This window comes from Euleptes europaea, chromosome 1, assembly GCF_029931775.1.
Source record: "Euleptes europaea isolate rEulEur1 chromosome 1, rEulEur1.hap1, whole genome shotgun sequence".
In the NCBI taxonomy this organism is placed as follows: domain Eukaryota; kingdom Metazoa; phylum Chordata; class Lepidosauria; order Squamata; family Sphaerodactylidae; genus Euleptes; species Euleptes europaea.
Window position 1 is genome coordinate 47251861 of NC_079312.1, and position 23995 is coordinate 47275855.

Genomic DNA, 23995 nt, shown 5'->3' on the forward strand with positions numbered 1-23995 from the left:
AAGGAAGGGAAGGAAGGAAGGAAGGAAGAAAGGAAGAAAGAAAGAAAGAAAGAAAGAAAGAAAGAAAGAAAGAAAGAAAGAAAGAAAGAAAGAAAGAAAGAAAGAAAGAAAGAAAGAAAGAAAGAAAGAAAGAAAGAGGGGATACTTTGTATCTTGATTCTACACTTCACATTTTTGCCCTAAGTTCTAAAGCCATATTTATACAACACCTAAAGTCAGCTGAAATAATTTATTCATGTGCGAAACTGGAGCTTCCAAGGAATGATTCCGCAGTGTCTGAATTGACTTAATTTATTGTGAGATGTGGAGTGGCTACACTCAGTGCAGCAGATCTGCAAAATGTTGAGGAAAAACCTGTGTATGGACAATAAAACATCTGTTCTGAAATTATGGAGGAGGGAGTATCTTGAGACATAATATAGGAGTCTAGAGCAGCTCCATAAATAGAGAGGGAGTAGCTAATTTCCGCTCATCTTCTAGATTTGTAAAACTGAGATAATGGCATTTATAGTGCCCTAAATTATAAATGCTGTGTGGAGCCGTGAGTTAAAGCTGCAGTGCGAAACTATGCTATTACAAGCAGAATAAACGCTCCAGAATAGGCTATAAAGACGGCCGTTTTTTAACATGGAGAAAATCTCAGTGAAAAAAAATCTATTAAATTTTCTGAACTGTAAAACAAACATCTCGGGCTGTAGGAGAAAATAAACCTACTGAGAGAGTTAACATTATTTTTTTCTGGATCTTCTCCTTGGAAGGACTGTTTGGATGTTGTGGTGGTGTATAGTTGTTGTTCTTGTTCTTCATGTGCAGTCTTATCCTTATTGTATTATGATTTATCTTGCCTTTTCTGTCACCAGTGTTCTGTTGTAATCTGAATTAGATAGTTAGCATGGAGCTAGTATTCAGTACGGAGGTCCTTGACTTGATGAAGGTGTTCTAGCCCTAGAGCTGTATGGCTCTGTGAAAATAATTAATCACGAGGCTCATCAGCCACACCAAGGATGTAAGCATTAATCATGTTTGTGAATAATGTACATTCATCAGGTTAAATGTTACATCATGTTAGTTTTAGGCAGGAATTGTGTTTTCATGCTGCAGTTTTTTTGGGGGGAAACCATAGAAATCTAGTAATGTTAGCAAAATTCAACTACTTGCACTTTTGTTCCATAGGTGGAAGTTAAATGGAACTGTTGTTGACATTGGTATGGATTACCGCTTCAGTGTAGTTGAAGGCAGCTTGTTGATCAATAATCCCAATAAAACTCAAGATGCTGGAACATACCAGTGCATAGCAACAAACTCGTTGGGAACAATTGTTAGCAGAGAAGCCAAACTTCAATTTGCATGTAAGTAGCAATTATATTGTATGGCAAATATTGCACTGTTGTAACATAATGTTGGGGTGGGGGGAAGACTATAAATGGATGTATTTTGAAAAGCTTGTGAACATTATTCCATTTAGAATGCCTCTTGATTTGTAGAATAAGTTCTTGCTCTGTTTGGAAGTTCAAATATTTTGACAGGTTCTTGAAGAGTACATAACTGAACTGGGTTTAGTTGCCTATCTAAATTTTAGAACAGAAAAAAAGGAAAAGGGGTATATGCAAGAGCATGGAAAATCATGAAGAAGACAAATGTACCCATAGGTATCCGGAGGCTTCAAAAAGAGCAAACTCAAAATGGCTATGTTTCCGTTTTATGTACATAGTGTGAGATTTGATGAATGCATGTGGCATTTTTGGAATACCAGTTTCCTTTGACCTTGCTTGCCACATATGGCAGCTCAGATAATTTTCCTGACACTGTTTGTAAGTTGTTCCAACTTCTGTGGCTCACGTTTTATCTGTGATTTTGCCTGTCAAATTCTTCCAGCTGGAAGGTTACATAGAAAATATTATTTTCTGCCCCCAAGACCTTATGTAGCCTGAAGACATTTCTTTTACTAGTTCAAGTTTGCCTTTATGAAGTATGATGTGATACTGCATAATGTTATTGCTCAATAAACTACATATTTCAGCAAATCCTGAAAGGTCATGTACCTATCTTCTTGGCAAAGTATTCATAAGATTAAGATCCTAGTTTATAAAGGTGAGCTAATTGAACCCACTTGGAGATATAGTTTAAATTATAGTTCTGGTTAGTGATTCAGATTAGGGTTGCTTGTGGTAGTGTTAGCCACAATCCATTAAGCAGATGGATGGTCTTGACATATTTTTTGTTCTGTTTTCCTAGCCTGTTGTGGAGGATACTTTTCTCTTAGACCATTCCTCTCTACCCTCAGTTGCCCTGGATAGAGTTTTATGTAAAAGATGAGGAAGAAATAGGACAGGGATTAGGATATTATATTTTTGTTCTCCAGGCACATCTCTGCTAATTATGAAAAAATGATAGATATATTAGCCCTGGGTTCTTATGATTTGGATGGGAAGGGTACAGTTTTGTCCAAAATGGTTTCTGAAATGGTTGAATTCCCCACTTCCCATCTCAATTTGGATTGGTTGTGCTGTTTGAATTATTGAAAGCAAATCTCTGGCTATTCACAAGTCTTCTGTGAAATCTCAGAGAAATCTAGTTCTTCCTTGCTGCCCCTAGCCTTTCCTTCAGCTGGGAGGGGTTGTGTGAAGGAGAGGGCTTTAATTAGGCACAGAGCCTTGGTAACAATAATTTTCAGCACGGAAATCTCTGGGAAGTATAATTTGCCAGGGCTTCGAAGTCCTTAAGAACTTTGCATAGTTAGTGGCTATGATGGGACAGAGCCCTCCCCTGTACACACAAAGAATGCTGTAACTCAAGCATAGTCACACCCTCTGGCCTGAAATCCCTCCTCACAAAGCCCTGAAGCTATTCTAATTCACTTTGAGCAGGTTCCATAACGTTCCGTTTTTGTTATAGTTCCACATATCCTAGTGAACGGGCCACATCCAGCCATCCGAGGACACTCATAGAGCCCATGAACAACCCCAAGGTCAGAGCTATTGCACCTCCCTTTAAAATGCCACTACATCAGCTAAGTGGCAGCGGCTGGCTGTATAAAAGGCTAGGTACATATCACCAGTGTCCACTGCTCTCCCATCTCTTTGTGGGCCTTATCTCTATCTGTCACACAAAGAGATGAGAGAACACCTGGGGATAGAGGAGGCGTTTTAAAGCCAGCCATCCCTCTAGGTCAGCCTGCTTCTGACTTGCCTCCATGCTATCCCCTCATCCTGTGTCACGAAGTCCCTATCTGCTGACTCCTTGCTTAGTGCAAACAGGAATTAGATGAATTCCCAGTCAGGCATCTCAGGATGGTCCTATTCCAGGTTAGTCTAATCGCTAGACTTCTTGAGTAAAAAGGTAAAGCAAGTACCCTGTGCAACTACCAGGTCATTCCTGACCCATGGGGTGATATCACATCCTGACATTTACTAGGCAGACTATGTTTACGGGGTGGTTTGCCATTGCCTTCCCCAGTCATCTACACATCTACTACCCAGCAAGCCGGATATTTATTTTACCGACCTCGGAAGGATGGAAGGCTGAGTCAACCTTGAGCCGGCTACCTGAAACCAACTTCCGTCAGGATCAAACTCAGGTTGTGAGCAGAGCTTGGACTGCAGTACTACAGCTTACCACTCTATGCCACGGGGCTTCTTAGACTTCTTGAGTAGAAATAGTAATCTCAGATGTCAGTGGGCCAAGTCTGCATTCTTTTTTTGACTTATTGTAATTCCCATTGATAAAAGGACAGTGGCATGCATGAATGACATTAGGTGCCCTTTCATCCCTTTCGTACGTTCCAGTTTAGGATTATAAACCATAATATCTGAATTGATTACATACATCTGTTTCAAAGGGAATGGAAGCTAGCCTAGCTCCCTTTATGAATTAGCAGTAGGATAGCTATGAGCTGTCTTCTCAGATGCAAAGTAGCCCAAAATACATTAAGCAACATAAGTATATGATTAAATTTTTGAATGAGACTCATTTTTTCCTTGTTGACCACTTCTTTTTCCCAGCCAGCACTTTAATTATGCAAATTAATTATGCTGATGATTATATGGACATCAGTAAAACGTACACCAAACTGAACGCCAGTTTTTATACAAGGCATCATTGAATGCATACCAAAAGATGATAGGTAGTGAAAAGTAATACTCTTGTGAAAGAAAAGCCTTGTATTTGCCGGAATAATTTACAATACAGTATCCAGCTTCGTTTAACCCAGTGGTGTTTGTTTCATGACTGAAATATGCTCCTGTGAAAGATAGGTAATGAACAGCTTCCTGGAGACTAATAACTGTAGATTTCACTTTGTCAGGGAGATTGCCTCATAAATACAGCTTTTGGCCTCCTCCTCCTCCTCCTTTGGTATCTAGGTGTTGCACAGTATCCCAGATCTCACAAATCAAGAAAACCTCTTTATCGAGCTAAGTTCTAATATATTATTATTCATAGCCAAGCACTTCCAAAAGCTTGTGTTGTAATCATATCATGCGTGAAAGTCACTCACCAACCTGGCTACATATTGTACCCACATGGAAAATGAAAAAATGGCAAACTCTGGACTTTTATGTATGGGTTTCCACTGGATATGCTTTTCTCCCAATGCAGTTGAATTCTCAAATCATTCTGCACAAGGGCTTTCCCTAAAAAAATAAATTCCCAGAGTACTTAGGATTACTCAGAGTAAATTTCTGCATGTGCCAGTGAAAATGTGGTCACCAATGTCGTCATTGTTATGCAGCTTGCCCCCGTCTTTTTTTTTTTTTTTTTTTTGATCATGCATGCACTCTCTAGCAATAGATAAATCTTGTGATAGATGGCAGGTGGGAAAAGGCACCTAAAAATACTGCTTTGTAATTTGCTGTTGTGCGTGTGTTTTTAAAATAGGTCACTAGTCCCACAGTAGGATTCTTTTTTTTTAACTGAGCCGAGTAGCAAACCAACTTGTAGACCTGGCCTCCATGGGAATCTCAGTCGGGAGGCCAGGTCTACTGTCATGCAAACCAATGGGTAGACCTGGCCTCTGGATGGAGATGGGTTTTTCCCCCCACAGAGGCCAGGTCTACAAGTTGGTTTGCATGGCAGTAGACCTGGCCTCCCGACTGAGACCCCTCCTCCCACGGAGACCAGATCTACCCATTGGTTTCTATGCACATAGAAACCAATGAGTAGACCTGGCCTCCATGGGGAGGAGAAAAAAGCGGCAGCCTGACTGCGCCCGGGAGAGTGGGGGGGGGAGGCAAGGTAGGTGAGCCTGTCCCCCGCCAGGGCCAGGATTGCTCTGGAGAGGGGGGGCAGCGGGGAAAGTGATCCTGGCCCCCACCAGGGCCAGGATCACTCTGGAGAGGGGCGGCGGTGGGGAACGCGAGCCTGGCCCTCTATGGGGCCAGGATCGCGCGGGAGAAGGGGGCGGTGGGGGGGGGGAGCTTGGCTCGCGGGCCGATGAGCAGCCCTCCGGGGGCTGCATCCGGCCCCCGGGCCACCACTTTGACACCCCTGGTATAGAGGAAATGGAAAACATTTCCTAATTAAGAAACCAGTCTGGATATAAAATGGCTGCCAATTTTTTTTTTCCCCCTCAGTGTCTCTGTGGCTTTTTATTTCTTCTTAACAATGCCATTTTTCCGAATTTAACCTACATTTTCCCTGCAATTTAGGAACCTCTTCATTGGCTGTTCTTGCACTTCCAACCCCTGACCTACCTGTAGATCCAACATTTCGGCTTCAGGCCCCAAAGTATTGTTCCCATCACATGTTAAGATATTTTTAGAAAACAATGATGATATAATTTCAGACCCTCCATTTGACTTATCAACTGGTACCTTTTACACTTTTCCTTTTCATCTATACTGTCTGTTATTTTGCTGGGTCACCTTTCTCTTGTGCCTCATTTTAACATTTCTGTTAAATTACTTCCATCCCTTTGGAGACAAAAGGATGCCATTATGCTCAAGGGTTAAATTTTGAATAGAAGGACATGATTAAAAAGATGTTCCTGTGCCCCCCCTTTCTTTATTTTAATGGCTAAATTATTCTTTGTATAGCTTATTCCCTGCAGATTAAGTTCTGAAGTAGCTATTTAAGCTCCTGAAGAGGTCAGAGAGGGTCAGCAATTTATGCCTGAAATATGTATTTAGGTTACACACTAATTATGATGAGAGGGCTAATATGTGCCCGCAAATACTTGCTATGTTGTACATCGTTAACATCTTTAATTTGTTTCTTGTAAAGTTGGTAATCTTTCAAATAGAATACATATTGAAAATTTAAGGAATTGGCTACATCAAACTCAGATATGAATTGATGCTGTCCAAAAAAAACCCAAACTGTTGCTTTCAGCAGTAAAAATCTAAAGCTTTAAAATACTTGTGGCATGCTCAGATGTTAATTTACTAAACAGTGTATAAATTTACTAAACATGTAAAGAAAGTGGGTGAGAAAGTTTAGCATAACCATGTGGTTTCCTACTAGATGCTAGTTTGATTTCAGAAATGAAGGACATAAAAATCTGCAACCCTGCATACAATGAAGCGCCAGAAATCCCTTTGAAGGCCATGGGAGTTAAGCAGCCCATGTGCAGGATTGTTGCCAAAATCTACAGTGAACTTTGTCTAGCTAAGGGATGTTGGTAGGAGACTGTACGCTGGTTCACCCTATTCAGAAGATGATCTTTGAACTATTAATTATTAATACATAACCTAGTAGCAAAATAAATAATTGATCTCATAAAGTGCTCTGCAGCCTCTTCTCCCTCTGGTTCATTAAATTTATTCCTTGTCCTACAGGCACCTGTGGAGTTAGTACACTTTGATCCTTCTGCTCTCTGCTTGTGACACATTATTATCTGGATTGTTATATTTCCTGATTCATGGGTTAACATTTTAACATTCTTATGGTAGGGAAGGTCTATCCTGTCTCATTTTGTATTGGGGGCTGTTTCAGTTTGTGTTGAGGTTTGTGATGAGAGCCAGCGTGGTGTAATGGCTAGGAGCGGTGAACTCTAATCTGGAGAACCGGGTTTGATTCCCCATTCTTCCACATGAGTGGCGGACTCTTACCTGGTGAACCAGGTTTGTTTCCCTACTCATATACATGAAGCCTGCTGGGTGACCTTGGGCTAGTCACAGTTCTCTCCGAACTCTCTCAGCCCCACCTACCTGTTGTGGGGAGAGGAAGGGAAGGAGATTGTAAACCGGTTTGAGACTCCTTTAAGGCAGAAAAAATCAGGATATAAAAAACAACTCTCCTCCTCCTCCTTCTCTTCCTCCTCCTCCTCCTTGGGACCACCAGGGTCATCTAGTCCAAACCCCTGCACACTGCATAGGGTTGCCAGGTCCCTCTTCTCCACTGGCGGGAGATTTTTGGGGCAGAGCCTGAGGAGGGCGGGGTTTGGGAAGGGAGGGACTTCAATGCCATGTTCAATTGCCAAAGCGGCCATTTTTCTCCAGGTGATCCGGTCTCTAACAGCTGGAGATCAGTTGAATTAGCAGGAGATCTCCTTATACTACCTGGCAGTTGGCAACCCTAACACTGCAGGAAATTCACAACTACCTCCCTCACACACACCCAGTGACCACTACACTGCTGCTGCTGCTGCTTGGGAACTTGTCCTAGGCCCCTGGCCTTTGTGGGAGGGGGGTGCTAACATCTAGAACTTTTTAACCTTTACCTGACAGATAGAAATGCCTCCGTTTAATTCACACTTCCAGCCGTGTCCTTCACCAATGTCTTTCTCAGTTAGTTTCGCATGAGTATGAGTTTGATCACTTAAACAAACAAACAAACAAACAAACAAAAAAGCAGTAAGCTGTTGTTCTGTGGCCTGACCCTTTGAGTGTCAGAGAAATGTTCCATAGCATAGTGGAAGTTTATATATTCTGGCAGCATTATGGTTGGGGGAAGGCATAGAAATCTGAATGCCAAAGTGAAGATAGTGCTTTCAAATACATGGCAGGTGGCTGCTTTACTGCGCTGGGGATAGCTATTAAGCAGATGATGGTACTTTAATCCTTATCACTAACATGGTCTGAGGAAAACCATCTGATAATATCCTGCTAGTGGATTGCATTAGTTTTCTTTTCATGATTTTGGTGGAAGTTGTTTTATGCAGAGCCCAAGCATCATTTTTCAAATCCAACAAACTTATCATGATCCCATCTCTTGCATACAATGTCATGTGCTGTGAAAAGGGTGAGAGAATCATGGTATTTGTGGAATTACATAAATGGACCACATCATGGGAGAAGTTGTGCAATCCAAGATGGACCTCTGCTGGACCAAGCACAGTATACCCAACCACCATGATTTCATGCCAACAGAAGACTATTAAGAAAATAGATCTTAAAGGGAGACAAAAATACGTACAGAACTCGTATTGTTATAGGAGTTCAGCTAAATGCTAAAACTCAGTCGTGAACATAGATAGTGCTAGTAAAGCAGTCAATCAAGTCACAGATTGAAAAGTGGGGGGAACCTCTTCAGATTAGGGAACTTGGCCTCCGTGCACATTTGAAAGCCACACAGGCAAAGCACTACAAAGTTGGACAGAGAACTGAAGTGTATTTGATATGCAGCTAATATTGATCCTCTGTAATGATTCCTTTGAAACAACTTTATTATCCTGAATGATTGGTATTGGGTCTTTTGTTTTATTTGATGGATGCTGCTACTGCAAAATGACAGTTGTTCACAGCAGCATTATTGAGCTGCCGTAGTTTGATGGTCTGATAGATTGAAACAGCCATAGGTCATTTTACACTTCTGGAACTTGTGTGCTTCTGACTCTAGATGCAAGCCGTGATGCTTTCTCAATTGCGTTTTCTTGTACGCAGACTAGTCTTGGTGCGTGCGGATCAGCAGCCTTAATAAGCACTATTTGTTGCCCTTATCAGCTGTCTGATTTGAGCACCTCTGGTGATGGGGGAATCTCACGATGATTTCATATTTTATAGTATACGTATTTATTATATCATTTTTTTCTTAATAAGCCATTGCATCTCACGGTTATGTAATGTAGCCCCATGAAGTAGGGAAAGTGCAGATGCCATATCCTTTCAAAAACATGCCATGCAATCTGTTTTGGTTCTGTAAATGGATGTGTGTGAGAGCATCCTCAATCTTACTGGCAACAATTTCACTATACTTACCTTCCATTATATTGCAAAAATCAGCGGAATATTTTGTAAGTATACAAAAGAATCCCAAATGTGAGTGCTGTAAAACAATAAACAGTATTTAATGTGCACCATCTGCTTTAGTTGAGTAATGTACCTAGCAGTATAGTATCTCTTTCCACAATCCTTGGGCTAACTTTTGTTCTGCTGAATGTATTCCTCTGTCCTAGTTGCATTTCTGATATTTCCCCCACACACACGTGCATTTCAGTGGTTGTACACTGTAATAAGGATGATGTAAACAAAACTGTTTTTAATATCTGAATATGGATAAATATCAAGTCAGCTGGAATGTACCTAGAAATTATTCTTATCATGTGTTTGTGGTAGATGCATAAACATTTGGAGAGTCAAAGTATAGAATTATGGGTGGGGTAGGAGGAGGGAGGAAAAGAAAGCTTACAATTCCCTGTGCTAAGGACTTTAGTGGGGGGGGGGGGTTGAACTAGCAATGTTTGTATTCTGCATATACCTGTACAATACCTGTGCAGCATATGGATTTGTAATGATAAATTTTAACAGAAATATTATCATGTACTGTCACACTCCACTCAGCAAAGCTTGAAATCTTCCTCCAGCCTAAGAAACCTTTCTCCATCTTAACCTTTTTCTGTCTCTCCCGGGATGCCCCCCAAAGAGCATTACATAGGGTTGCCAGGTCCCTCTTTGCCACTGGCAGGAGGTTTAGGGGTGGAGCCTGAGGAGGGCGGGGTTTGGGGAGGGGAGGGACTTCAATGCCATAGAGTCTGATTGCCAATGTGGCCATTTTCTCCAGGGGAACTGATCTCTGTCGGCTGGAGATCAGTTGTAATAGCAGGAGATCTCCAGCTACTACCTGGAGGAGGGCAACCGTAGCTTTACACTCTATGTATAATAATCTGCTGGTGTTCCTCGGCCCAAAGAGCATGTGGCTGTCCTCAACAAGGGCCAGGGCTTTCTCGGCCTTGGCCCCAGCCTGGTGGAATAGTCTTCCTAGCGACATCAGGGCCTTGCGGGACCTGAAGGAGTTCTGCAGGGCCTGCAAAACAGAGCTATTCTGCCAGGCCTACAACTGAGGGCAGCCGCAAGTTTATCCATTGTTGCTGGCCTCCCCATCCTTCCCCCCACTCTTGGTATTCTGCTGAAATCCGGTCCATGGTGGCATCTGGGTTGTTTTAAAGCCACCTTGTTTATGGTTTTATAATACAGTGTGTTAACTGATGTTTTATAGTATTGGTGTATTTTAGAGGTTGTTACCCACCCTGGCCCTGACCTGGATAGCCCAGGCTAGCCTGACCTCGTCAGATCTCAGAAGCTAAGCAGGGTCTCAGCCCTGGTTAGTATTTGGATGGGAGACCACCAAGGAATACCAGGGTTGCTGTGCAGAGGAAGACACTGGCAAACCACCTCTGTAAGCCTCTTGCCATGAAAACCCCAAAAAGGGGTCGCCATAAGTCAGCTGCGACTTGAAGGCACTTTACACACACACACACACACACCCTGAGCCTGGCCTGGCTAGGAATGAGTGTGGGCTATGAATTTGAATAAACAAACAAATAAGTGGCTCTTCTTCCAGAATATTGTGGTAGGCTAACTTCCCAGTTCTTTCCTGCAAAGGAAACTGACTTTTTAAAGGCTTCTCTGCTTGGGGAACAATGTTTTTGGGTGAGGGAGGGTGATAAAGAATACAATCAACAAATAAATAAGAGGGGGGATAATAAACCTTTGCTGTATTTGTTAAAAAAAATAGTGCAGGCTTAAGCTCTGAAAAGTCTCCAGAGGAAAAAAAACAGTTGTGAATCAACTGCTTCTAAAAACACTGAAGCTCTATTTGTTTACATGCAATTCATGTCACCTTTCATGTGCTGGTTTTAAACGATTTCCCAAAAAAAGTGCCACAGTTAGGGTTAATTCATGTATTATGTCGAGTTGCTGACATGCGCTTCCAGGAGCACTGCATTCATGTGAACACTGTCACACAAGAGGAGAGAACCCACAGAATACAAAGCATTGATTCCTGTGAGGAGTGGAGCCCATAAAATTGACAGACCTGTTCTTGAAGTTGATTTTGTGGTACTGTTTTCATTGTCCCCCTCTTCATAGGTCACATTGCTCTGTGATTATATCACCCCTGCAAGCTGATCGGCACCTGCTGCCTCCAGAGCATTCAGCTGACAGATGGCATGATAATATTTCGAAAAATAAATAAAATATTGATAGCTGAATATACTGTGTGACTTGGCCTTTGTGAGGAAGCACTGAAGAATGCCAACCAAGTCAGCATCTCTTTCTCTTTCACAGATACTATTTGTCAAATATGTCCATGGAAAATACATTTGTATCCATGAGAGAAACTTAAAAAAAATCTCTCTAAGGCCTAAGGTACAGTTTTGTTATGAATTCTGTGCAGAGTGTCTTTTCCCTAAACTCCAGCATGTCCAGTTCAAGTAGAATATTGAGATTCATGTTTCTTTCTCCTCTAGGGATGGGACATAAAAACGTGACATCTTCTGCCTTATAGAGTATGTGTTTTGTTTTGTTTTCTATTCTATCTACTTTACATACTACAAATAGGATAAAGTAGCTCTGCACACCTTATATTCCACCATTTTCTGCTCCTTCCAAAGTTTGCATGTGAGAAAAATGTTTACTGGGTTAGACCAGTCATTTGATCAGTTAAACCTGGTCCTTTAAATATTGTCAAACACTCTTAAAATATTGTGGGATAATTGTCCCTTCCTCTCCTCATAACAGACATCTTGTGAGGTAGGTGGGGCCGAGACAGTTTGGAGAGAACTGTGACTAGCCCAAAATCACTCAGCAGACTTCATGTGGAGGAGTAGAGAAACAAACCTGGTTCACCAGATTAGAGTCTTCTGCTCTTAACAACCACTATGCCACACTAGCTCTCAGAGTTATGCTGAATCGAATAAATGCAACTAAATGCATAAAGTGTGTGCATAAGCTATGCCATAGTAGTTTTCCAGATGTTTGGGTAGTCTCTTGTAATGAGGTCCTTTTAACCTCCATTAAAATGTAAACTATAACATAACCCTTAAGAACAGGTTTATATCAGGACATGTTACAAATCAGTCCAGAGATCAAGTCCCCAATGAGTAGTATTCCTTCCAAAAACAGCTCGCTACAAATTGAAACAAGAAAACATATTTTTAGGAATATGCTTTTGCAGTAAGATTTCCCCCCAGAAAGTTGTTCACGAAGCATTCGTTTAGCATTTAGTCATTATTCATGTATCATCACACAGCATCTTGAAGATTAAGTTTTGGGAGAAGGCAAAGCTCATGATAGCACAGATGGTGCAGGTGAAATGTGTACAGCAAAGGAGTTGTAAAGAGCGTGCGAGAATGAATTGTGTTTGGAAAACGCGCTGCGCTGGGAATAGCAGGAGTCCAAAACTAACACTTAGTTAATAGCATAATGCCAACAGAGACCTGCATTGCTAGCTGCACTTGGCATCTGGGACCATGCACACCACACACATCCTGGATATAAACAGACAAGCAAAGCAAGGTTTTATTCTGCTGCTGAAGGCGTTTCAAAGAGTGAGTGAGGAGATTCTAAAAAAAGGCAAGTTGCAAGCAAAGAACAAAGGAGCTTTTGAGGCCCCTTAGTCTGTCCCACTGAAGGAAAGAAAAGAGGACTAAGTTTTCCCCCCTCCCAGGAATGCTAACTTAAGGTTCTTCCATTATGAAAAGTCCAAAATAAATACCATGCCAGTCCTGATTGAAGGGACTTTGGCTACAATAATGTATGCAATTCACTGAACTGAATAAAAGCCATGCTAAGGTAGAACAATTTCCTTGGGGACCAGCATATTCTTCTTCAGAAAGCAGTTGCTACCATTTGTCACTGTCCCAGTTGCAAGGTTAGGTGTTGTCAACTGCTGTAATTAATCCTTTCCACTTGTTTGCTTTCCCATATGCTTGCTGGAATGGATGCCCAAAACCCACCAGAACTTAGGTTATCTTCAGGCCCGTCATTATCTTCATTTCTGTGTTTGCTTTAGCAGCTTGTTCATGGCTATTCTGAAAATAAAGTCCCCCAGTAGAATATCGGGTTTGAAAGTGAGGATCAACTAAGTTATTTGGAGGGGACTTGACACAGACCCTAAAGTAACCATTAGCTATTCACAGAATTATTTTTAATACGATATGAGGCAAAAAAAATGACATTTTGATCTTGTTCGGAAGTTATTAAAAACAACCTGAGTGGATGCACAACTGGGGGAAGAAAGATCACGATAGGTAGTCGTGTTCGTCTGTCTGTAGCAGTAGAAAAGAGCAAGAGTCCAGTAGCACCTTAAAAGACCAACAAAATTTCTGGCAGGGTATGAACTTTCATGAGCCATAGCTCAGAAGTGACTCACGAAAGTTCATACCCTGCCAGAAATGTTGATAGTCTTTAAGGCGTTACTGGACTCTTGCTTGTTTCTGCTGGGGGAGGGGGGGGGAGTTTGTTTTTAAGAAAAATGCTGAGTAGACTGATAATAACAAATGATCTAAATGGGACTTTAAGAACATTTCTCTGGAACATTGGTCTGCACCTCTACTGCAGAGCAGCAGTAATTAATGTTGAGGGGCAGAAGGATAAATCAGACTGGGAAACCTTTGTCGTGCCATTTAAGTTCTTCTCCTGCACATACATGGACATCATTTCTCGAAATAATTTCTCGCCAAGGTAGGGAACTTGTGCAGATGTGGTTCTTTAACCAGGCAAATCCTGCTTTCCCTTCTCATTCTCCTGCCTTCTGACCACTCCATCATCCTCAGTGCTGAGACAGAGGTTGTTTCCACATGGAGGTTTTGCTCATGTCTTTCAAGTTTCATATCAAAACATTAACTTTTTTGGGAGTATCCACATGACTTCATCCTAAATTTCTACCTGTGTTTCCCCCTCTGCAATCATTCCCAAATCTTATTTGAAATGACCTTTTTTGAAAGATCACGATAAAAATATCTTTGCACACCGTGTTATCTCATTTATACTTCATCTCTCTCACGGAAGGCTTTCCCGCACACTCAGCTTACCGCCCATTACTTTTTTGGTAGTGTAGCCTCGCTGTTTTCAATGCGGGTATTTTCCGTCCTTTAAATTTAAAATTCCTTTTATTTTATTTTTGGCAGCCAGGAAGCCTCTGTGGAGGTGGAGGGGCTGCACCACTTCTAGCCACCGGAAATAAAATTATTTTAAAATTTAAAGGAAGGAAAATGCCCCCATTTAAAACAGCGAGGCTACGCCACTAAAAAAGGTGGCATAGCAACACCACAGCGCAAAGGGGCATTCTTGGGGTGAAAGGGGTTAGGAAGCTGCCTAAAGGCAGCTCCGCCCCCAAGAATGCCCTGGGAATGCCCCTCACCCCAGCACGGGCTTTCCCTTCAGGGAATTCCCTGATGGCATGGCAGTGCTGGCTGGCACAGCTCCACAGTCCATCAAGTCCAGCAGTCTGTTCATACAATGGCCAACCAGGTGCCTCCAGGAAGCCCACAAACAAGAGAACTGCAGCAGCATTATCTTCCCTGTGTTCCAAAGCACCTAATATAATAGGCATACTCTTCTGGTACTAGAGAGAAGTAATCTTCTGGGGGTTAAGAACAATCCAGTAGTGGATCACACCACTAGTCCATCTAGTCTGGTAACCTGGGTAGTCGTCTTTTCCTGATGTTGTCTCCTAGCACTGGTATTCAGAGGTTTGCTGCCTCTAAATGTGGAGGTTCTCTTTAGCCACCATGGCTAGCAGCCACTGTTAGACCTATACTCCATGAATCTATCCACTCCCCTTTTAAAGCTGTCTATGCCTGTGGCCATCACCTCATCCTCTGGCAGCGAATTCCACATTTTAATCACTTGTGTGTAAAGAACACTGGCCACTAATATTTCTAAATAATTTATGAGCAATAGGACTAGCCCCCAATACTGATCCTGTTGGGAACCCACTGCTTACTTCCCTCTACTAAGAGGTCTGACCATTTATTTCAACTCTCTGTTTCCTCTCCTTTAATCAATTTTTAATTCATAAGAGGACCCGTCCTCTTATCCCATGGTAAGGCAGGACTTCCCTTTGCCGAAGCCATGCTGATTTTCCCTCAGCAGGTTTTTATTCCCTCTATGTAACTAATAATGCAATTTTTACTAATTCACCTTGGACAGACCTCAGGCTAACTGGACTGCAATTTCCTGGTTCCCTCTGGGCCCATGTGTGTGTTTGTTTTTTAAGTATAGCATTTGCTACTTCGTAGTCTTCTGGTACAGTGGCAGTTTTTAGCGGCAAGTTGCATACATAGATCAACAATCTCACATTTGAGTTCCCTAAAAACTCTTCGGCGTATGCCATCAGAAACTGGAGTCTTAATGGTTTTATTTTTCGCCAAGAAGTCCAGAACTTCATTTCTTGTCACTTCAATTTGACTCAGTCTTCTGACTCCCTTCCTGAAAATGGTGGCTCTGCCCTGGTGCATGTCTCATACTTTCCCCAGTGAACACATTCATTTGACTTCTCTGTCATCCGCACATCTTCCTTTGGCATTCCTGTTAATTCCTTGGTCATCCAAAGATTCAACTGCTTCTCTGGCTGGTTTCCCACTCTGGAAATATTTAATGACATGCTCATTCTTTGTCTTTATGCTTTCCGCTCCTCGGATTATCTTTTTGCATACCTAATTATTGATTTTGGAGCCAGTGTGGTGTAGTGGTTAAGGGGTCGGACTAGGACTTGGGAAATCCAGGCTCAAATCCCCACTTGCACCATGGAAGCTTGCTGGGTGACCTTGGGCCATTCACACTCAGCCCTGACCCTGGCTAGTATTTGGATGGGAGACCTCCAAGGAATACCAGGGTCATGACGTGGAAGCAAGGAATGGCAAACCACCTCCTAACGTCTTTTGCCTTAAAAACAATACGAGGTCACCATAAATCAGCAGTCATGATGGCAAAATTATTATTATTATTATTGTTGTTGTTGTTGTTGTTTTATGCTTCTTTTGCAAGATGCTGTGCTCCCTTCTGTTCGCTTTATTGGGGCATACCTTCCACCTTTTATAGCTTCCTTTGGTTGTTAACCATGCAGACATCCTTTTAGACTTGACAGTACCCTTCCTAACCTGGGGAACTAATTCTGTCTTGGCTTCCATTTGTGAGTTTTTAAAATAGTTTCCAAGCATTTTTCAGGGATTTTACTCTTGTGTTTCTCTTTCACCTTCCTTCTACCTAGTCCCCTCCTTTTTATAAAGTTCCGTCTTTTGAAAGCAAATGTTATTGCTTTGGACATTAGGGGTAGGTTTCTTTTGACATGAACTCTGAACTTAATAGCATTGTGGTCACTGTTCCCAAGTGAGCTACATCTTCCACCCAGTCTTGAAAGATGGGGAGAATTTAGCACAGGGTTGCCATGTTTGGCAGCGGTTCATGTTGACTATGACATCGAATGTTGAGCTGAAAAGAAGCATGTGCCACTTTCTATAGTTCTAATAAATCCAGTCCTAGAACTCCCTTATTTTCCATTCCCCGGATCCATATGTGGGGAACACAGAATTTTCAGCATCTCCCAGTGTTGCTGAAGTGATGTAATAAGAGCTACTCTTCCTGTGTGAAAATTATTTAGCACTACTCCCTGGAGCTTTTATAAATTGTTTTGGAGAACAAATATTTTCTGCTAAATTGAATGTACTAAGTTGTTCTGTGTGGGTGGTATTTTTTTAATGCACACACACACACATCACAAATGTTCCTAGTCAAACACTCTTCGGTGTAGCTGGTTGGTTTTGAGAAATGTTCGGTGTTATTTTTCATGTTTGTCTGACATCAAATTATTCTATTTATGCTTTTGTTCAATTAGGCTTTCAAATGGGTAAATCTGATTGAGCCTTCACCTGCTGCCCCTGATTTTGTGTGCTACAGATCAGCAGTGTCGCTGAAAGATTAGCATTCAGAGAAGGCTATTGTTAACCTTGACTTGCAGCTGCTTTTCAAGATCTTAGACTGGTGTTTCCTATTAAAGACATAAAGCTGCCTTTCGCTGAGTCAGACCAGTGGTCTATCAAGGTCAGTATTGTCTACTCTGGTAGCTCTCCAGGGTCTCAGGGTCTTTCACATTACCTTCTACCTGATGCTTTAACCAGAGATTTCGGGGATTGAAGAAGATTTTTTAAAAAAATATGCCAACTTTCTCTATAAGGAGAATCAAACTGGCTTACAATCACCTTCCCTTCCTCTACCCACAGCAAACACCTTATGAGGTAGGTGAGGCTGGGAGAGTTCAGAGAACTGTGACTAGGCCAAGGCTTCTCTTAGCAGACTCCTCTTGGGAGATAACCACCCAAGTAGCCAAATGTTGCTTTCGATCTTGTGGGATTCATAAACAGCTAACTGAAAATCTCACCCCATAGATGATTTTCCTCCCCCTCTACAGACTATCTTTCCCAGAATCATCAACATATTTTATTATTTTAACTTTTTAATTTTTATTCAAAGCTGATCTTGTATCGAAATAAAGATTTGATTTGATTTGACTAGCTCAAGGTCACCAAGCAGGCTTCAGGTGGAGGAGTGGGGAAACCAACTGGTTCACCAGATTAGAGTCCGCTGCTCATGTGAAGGAGCGGGGAATCAACCCAGTTCTCCAGATTACAGTCTGCCGCTCTTAACCAGTATGCCACACTGTCTCTCCACAACAACACAAAACACGGGACCTTCTACATTGCAAAACACTGACCCATGACCCCACCCTGGCCCCACCGCCTACCACTAGTGGCTCTTTTGCTGAATATTTTGAATTGGTTGAGTCCTCACTCATGAATAGTTCAACATATCATTTTAAATGTGGCAACTCTTTGAGGTTACAGTATTAAAGTGGTGCAGCAGTCCTTGACCCAGGTCACTCTTATATTTCCCAATGCGGATTGGGTTGTTAACCTGTTTTATGTTGTTGTGTCGATCGCATATGAATTGGATGCTCAGTGTAGACCATGCTTCATCAGAAAGTGTAAGCTTCACTTAAAATATATACACACACAGTTCATTCTTATAACTATACCTGTAACTATATATTTGGTGTTCTTAACGCTTCATAATATGCTTTCTTGGTTTGATGTGACTATGTGGTCTTTACACCAATTCAAACCTGTATGTGTGGGATCAAGGACTGAGATACCATATTCAGTAAAAGGTAAAGGTCCCCTGTGCAAGCACTGGGTCATTCCTGACCCATGGAGTGATTCACATCCCGACATTTCCTAGGCAGACTTTGTTTATGGGGTGGTTTCCCATTGCCTTCCCCAGTCATCTTCCCTTTACCCCCATCAATCTGGGTACTCATTTTACCGACCTCGGAAGAATGGAAGGCTGAGTCAACGTTGAGCCTGCTACCTGAAACCAACTTCCATCGGGATCGTAGTATGTGATATATCATAAGTTTATAACTTCCTGTACTTGTAACTGTAAATGACTAAATGCTAAAATGACTAAACTGAGGCTATCGTATTTTGGTCATGTCATGAGACGACAAGAGTCACTGGAAAAGGCAGTCATGCTAGGAAAAGTTGAGGGCAGCAGGAAAAGAGGAAGACCCAACAAGAGGTGGATTGACTCAATAAAGGAAGCCACAGCCTTCAATTTGCAAGATCTGAGCAAGGCTGTCAAAGTTAGGACATTTTGGAGGACTTTAATTCATAGGGTCACCATGAGTCGGAAGCGACTTGACGGCACTTAACACACACACACACATGTAACTGTGATAGAAGGGCTCTTAACATAAAAGAAGCAGAGGGATAAGGATTTATATCCATTTGTTTCCACTGGAGGGTTGTAAATAAGAGGAACACATTATTAGTTAAAAGGTCTTGATGGGTATTTGTAAATAATTGTTGTCTTGTGAGCTCGTATTGATATGCAAGAGAAGTGCTTTTGCTTGTATCACCCACAGAAGCTTCTTTCAGATCAGCCAAACAATGCACAAGGGAGTGCTGTGTTAATATGGCGGTAGCTTCAAAAGAATGTAAAAAAAATAGCCACTCTGCCAGACCTGGAACCCTGCCATCGGTTGCTTTGTCATATATCATGCAGGGATAAAAGTGAGATGATCTCAGGAAAATCATGGTTTTCAGTTGGTTGATGCTATTGAATGGGAGTGTAGTGGTCCCATCTTTTTCACCACATCCAATAAACTGCACTTAGTTTACATTCAAATAGTTAATTTACTACACTTCTGAAGTGTACTAGGTCCTCAGAGTTGGGAAGTCAGCCTAATTTTAATAAGTGCAAGATTGCTAAATTAGGTGGGGTGCAATCCAAAGGCTGTTCCAGAAGTCGCTTAGGATGGCAGCTCTATTGTAGCATAACACAGAACGACACAGCAGCCTGCCAAGAGCTGCTCCAGTGTACACCTGGGACTAGCACAGTTGTACAACATAAAGCCAGAATTGGGTGAAGTGGAGAAATGCATTTTTCTTTGGAGGCTTGGACTGAGCAAAACTTTCACTTTGGTTTTAAAAAGTTTTTCCCCCCTCCCTGCCTCTTCACAGTGAACAGGCCAGCGGGGGGGGGGGGTGTCAATTAAATTGCTTTCCAGCCTCACTTCAGCCACCCATTAGAAATGCTAATAGGTCTAAAAGGAGACAATGGGATGGTCCAGCTTCCCCCCCCCTCCCGTCCCTCCAGCTAGAAAGGGGACATCTAGCAGGAACAGACTTTTGGAAGTTGAAAACCCTAGAGAAGTCTTTTCCTGGAGGCTTCAGGAAATTATTTGACCAGACCTGCCCAGGGAGTGTGCAAACAGAGTTGTTAAATCTCCTTGGCACAAGGTGGAGGCTCTTTTTGGTGCTGATTCCATCCAGGCAGACAGAGCTCTTACAACTGAGCTCCTGCTGAAGAGGGAGGAACAGAGGAACTGTATGATTATTCTTTTCTTTTGAATTTGTTGCTCAGTCTTCTGCTATGCTGAGAATATGCATGCAGAATTTTCTTTTCAATAAACTATTTTATAATGTTTAATGCTGGTAGCTGATTCAGATTTAGTGTAATACGGTCCAAGACCAACAATAAAAACGTTTACACAATAAAAGAATAATAGCTATATACATCAATAAATACTTGTCAAACATAATCACGCACTCATAAGAGAGCCATTAAAAACTAAGCTTAAATAAAACACAGTTACAGTCCATATATAAACATAAAAACACATCCATTAGGTTTGACCCATGCTCGCCTAGTCTTCATAACTCGCCATCCAAATTTGGCCATTTTAAAGGTTAGCTTGGTGTCCTTATCTGAGAGCATGTTAGAAAGCTGAGTCGCTCTAGTTCTCCCTGGGCAGCCAGCTATTACAAATGACATGTTCAAGGGTCTCTATGCTCCCATCAGAACAAGCGCATAAACGTTCACCATAGGGTATCTTTTTATATCTCCCAGTATAGCTGAAGGGAGAGCTGGTAGCTGTTTTCTGTACCACATTGACCTCACGTTTTGGACACATTATTTTAAAACAAGTGCTGGGAGAAGGAGAGAGGCGATCAGTTGGCAAGTTGCTACTTCCCCAGTGGTTTGCCCATGCAGTAAGCTGCCCCTGTGGTAGCCAGACACTGGTTAGAGGTATGAGCAAGGCCTTAGAACATCAGGGAAGGGAAGCTGGGAGCCCTGATCCTCTCAGTGGGGAGGTCCTACCAAGGCCAGGTGGTGGCAGAGGTTGAACCAAAAGAGGGAGAGAAAAACCCTCCAAGTGTTGGGGAAGCTGGGAGACCTTGGATGGCCACTGGTTCCCAGACACCTCCGAGGGTAAGATGGAGCAAGGCCTGCAGGTCAGTGAGGCTGTTCCACCAAATCTGGTAAGAGGGTTGCCAGAGGAGAAGACTTACAGTACAATGCTAAACAATGCTCCAGTACAATGCCAAACACCCTTCTAAACCCACTGGCCATTTATTCATGGTAATTAGCAGCACGTTCCAGGCTGAATTGCCCTGCATATTTTTTTTTAATTTTACATTCTGAACCATCATTCTGGAAGTGACTGTGAAGCCTGCGCATACCTGCTTCGCATTACTAAAGAGCCCACTTAACGTGCTTTGCCGTTTGCCGCGAAGAATTATCCTCAAGGAACCATGCAAAGCAAAAGTGGCTCGTTAGCTATACACACACTAATGACTATGCAAACAGGAACAAAGGAGCAGGTGAGTGGTTGGGGTGGAATTTCTCCTTTTGCGTCGGGAACGTGAATATGCATTTTTAAAGTCGCATTTTAAAAAAGAACTTTGAGCGAGCATCAAAATTGACCATGAATTCAACAGCTGACTTCAACAGCTTTAGAAGGGTGTGATTGTTAACATCCTAATTCACGTCAGATGACATTCAACACCCAGGACAGCATAACATTACACTGGCAAAATTGCTTAATGAGCTTAAACACTCCCCATGAACCTAGTGTAAGTGAAACACAAAATCCTCTCCCTGCCTTCCTCCTGCCTTTGAATACTCAGAGGCCGCTTCAGGGGAAGGCCTTGGCCTCTGTGGCTAGTTTGTTGGCTCTGCAAGGCAACTAGTTGGCCACTGTGGGAAACCGGATGCTGGACCAGATGTACCACTGGCCTGATGTAGCATGGTGGTTCTTTTGTTCTTATGTGTGTGCAAGTATCATAAATATAGTTTTACCTTTTTAAAGTTAGCCGTGCTTTAGTGAAAAGTTGTACTGTTTTAGGTTTGATGCAACAATAAGGTAAGACAGAATAGTCAGCAGTGTACTGAACCCTTAAGTTAAAGGACGGAAGAATACAATTAAGATATGATTGAGAGAAGTTTCACTGATATGATTAATGAGAAATAATGATATTCCATAGCTTATGAAGTCTTAAGATTCAATTAAAGAATGGAGAGTTCTTCTGAAAGATAATAGACTGTGAAGAGAGTCTACTTTAGTTTAAAGAACATTATCTCCTGACAATGAGTATAACTGAAAGCTATTCTAGCTGTATCTGAAGAAGTGAGCTGTGGCTCACGAAAGCTCATACCCTTTCAGAAAATATTTTTGTTAGTCTTTAAGGTGCTACTGGACTCTTGCTCTTTTCTGCTACTGAAAGCTATTATAATTGTGTTAGAGAAATAGTAGTTGTAGTTGTAGGTCTCTCCTCCAAGAGTGATAAGAAGTTATCTAGGTACAGTTTATGGGATGTAGTTTCCTTTGATTGAGAAGACTTGGAGACTGGAGACTTAAGGTATATTTTGCAGTATTTGTTTTATTGTATATCATGTAGGCTATAGTGGAAGCAAGCAATCGTTCCAGCAGCAGGAAATAAATCTGCCCACCCTGTTTCAAATTCCTAGAGAGTAAATTGTAGCCCTGTACACAGCTGAGTGAAGTGACCTTGCCTTCTCCAACTTATATGTCCCGTGTATAGGCTGACCATATTTCCTTGAGACAAAAATGGGACATTGGGATGGCAAAAACAGGACAGGGGTTATGTAATATTAGTGTAACGTGATTGGAGCACTTTTTCTAAGAGTATTTACCCAGCCATGCCTGCATGCAGCATAAGAAATGTCAGAACTGAAGGAAACAAACATTGGAAGTATAGCATTTTAATTAAAAAGACGGGACGGTCAGGAAATATGATAAAAACGGGACTGTCCCGTTCAAAATGGTACATATGGTCAGCCTACCCGTGTATGGATACAGAATTTCCATAAGTATTATCCGCGTGACTGGGAATAATTTTTCCTGGTTGTGAGAATTGTTACCCGGGGACAGCAGGAAGTACATGCATGTGGCCATTCACACATTTACGCCAACTCTGCACAGATTGCAGAGTGGTGTGGTCTTTTCCCGTAACATAGTGAGACCATTGTTTTAAAAGGGTTGACCTTTATAAACTACAAAATAATAGAGGCAAGTCAGAAGGCAATTGGCAATCAAAATAGAGTTGGAAGGGACCACCAGGGTCATCTAGTCCTGGACAATGCAGGAAATTCACAACTACCTCCCCCACACACACACACCCCAGTGACCCATACTCCATGCCCAGAAGATGGCCAAGGTGCCCTTCCTTTCATGATCTGCCTAAGGTCATAGAATCATCATTGCTGACAGATGGCCATCTGGCCTCTTCTTAAAAACCTCCAGGGAAGGAGAGCTTACCATCTCCCAAGAAAGCCTGTTCCACTGAGGAACCGCTCTAACTGTTAGCAAATTCTTCCTAATGTCTAGACAGAAACTCTTTTGATTTAATTTTAACTCGTTGGTTCTGGTCCGACCTTCTGGGGCAACAGAAAACAACTCGGCACCATCCTCAATATGACAGCCCTTCAAGTACTTGGAGATGGTTATCATATCCCCTCTAAGTCTTCTCCTCTTCAGGCTAAACATACCCAGCTCCTTCAACCTTTCCTCATAGGACTTGGTCTCCAGACCCCTCACCATCTTTGTTGCCCTCCTTGATGTCTTACACATTATCTTAAGAATCCCTTCAAGTCTTCTGTAATAGCCATTGTCTGTTGTCACAAACACTGGCCATTGCTTATGTGGCCAGAATCTGTAATGATCTTAGCAAATCAGCCTTGTTTGCTTTTGCAAAGAATAGTTGGAGACCTCATTTTGCATTTAACAAATTTGGCATTTCCCCCCCATGAGTCTAATCAAGTTCCCTTCACACCCTGTGCTTCTGTTCTCTAGATCTGAAAGCAAGTGGGGGGTCCCTTTAGTTGTCCCTTTTTTATGTTCTATGGTGGCCTGAGTCTGTAAAAACTGCTGGCATAACAGGATGAAACGTGCATATGTATCGCTTTTTTGGGCAGCCCTATCCATTTGGCATGTAGGTCAAATGGGCTTTCTTCACCGTAAAACCCAATTCCTGTTT

The 23995-nt window shown here is 42.1% G+C and overlaps 1 protein-coding gene across 2 annotated transcripts in view; it reads left to right on the top strand.

Moving 5' to 3' along the window:
- Nucleotides 1–23995, top strand: part of LOC130482862 (contactin-4) — a 611972-nt gene that overhangs the window by 341630 nt on the left and 246347 nt on the right. For both annotated transcript variants that reach the window (XM_056855739.1, XM_056855747.1), the window contains exon 5: nucleotides 1174–1349. In XM_056855739.1, coding sequence (XP_056711717.1) covers nucleotides 1174–1349 — 176 coding nt within the window. The remainder of the gene's footprint in view (nucleotides 1–1173; nucleotides 1350–23995) is intronic.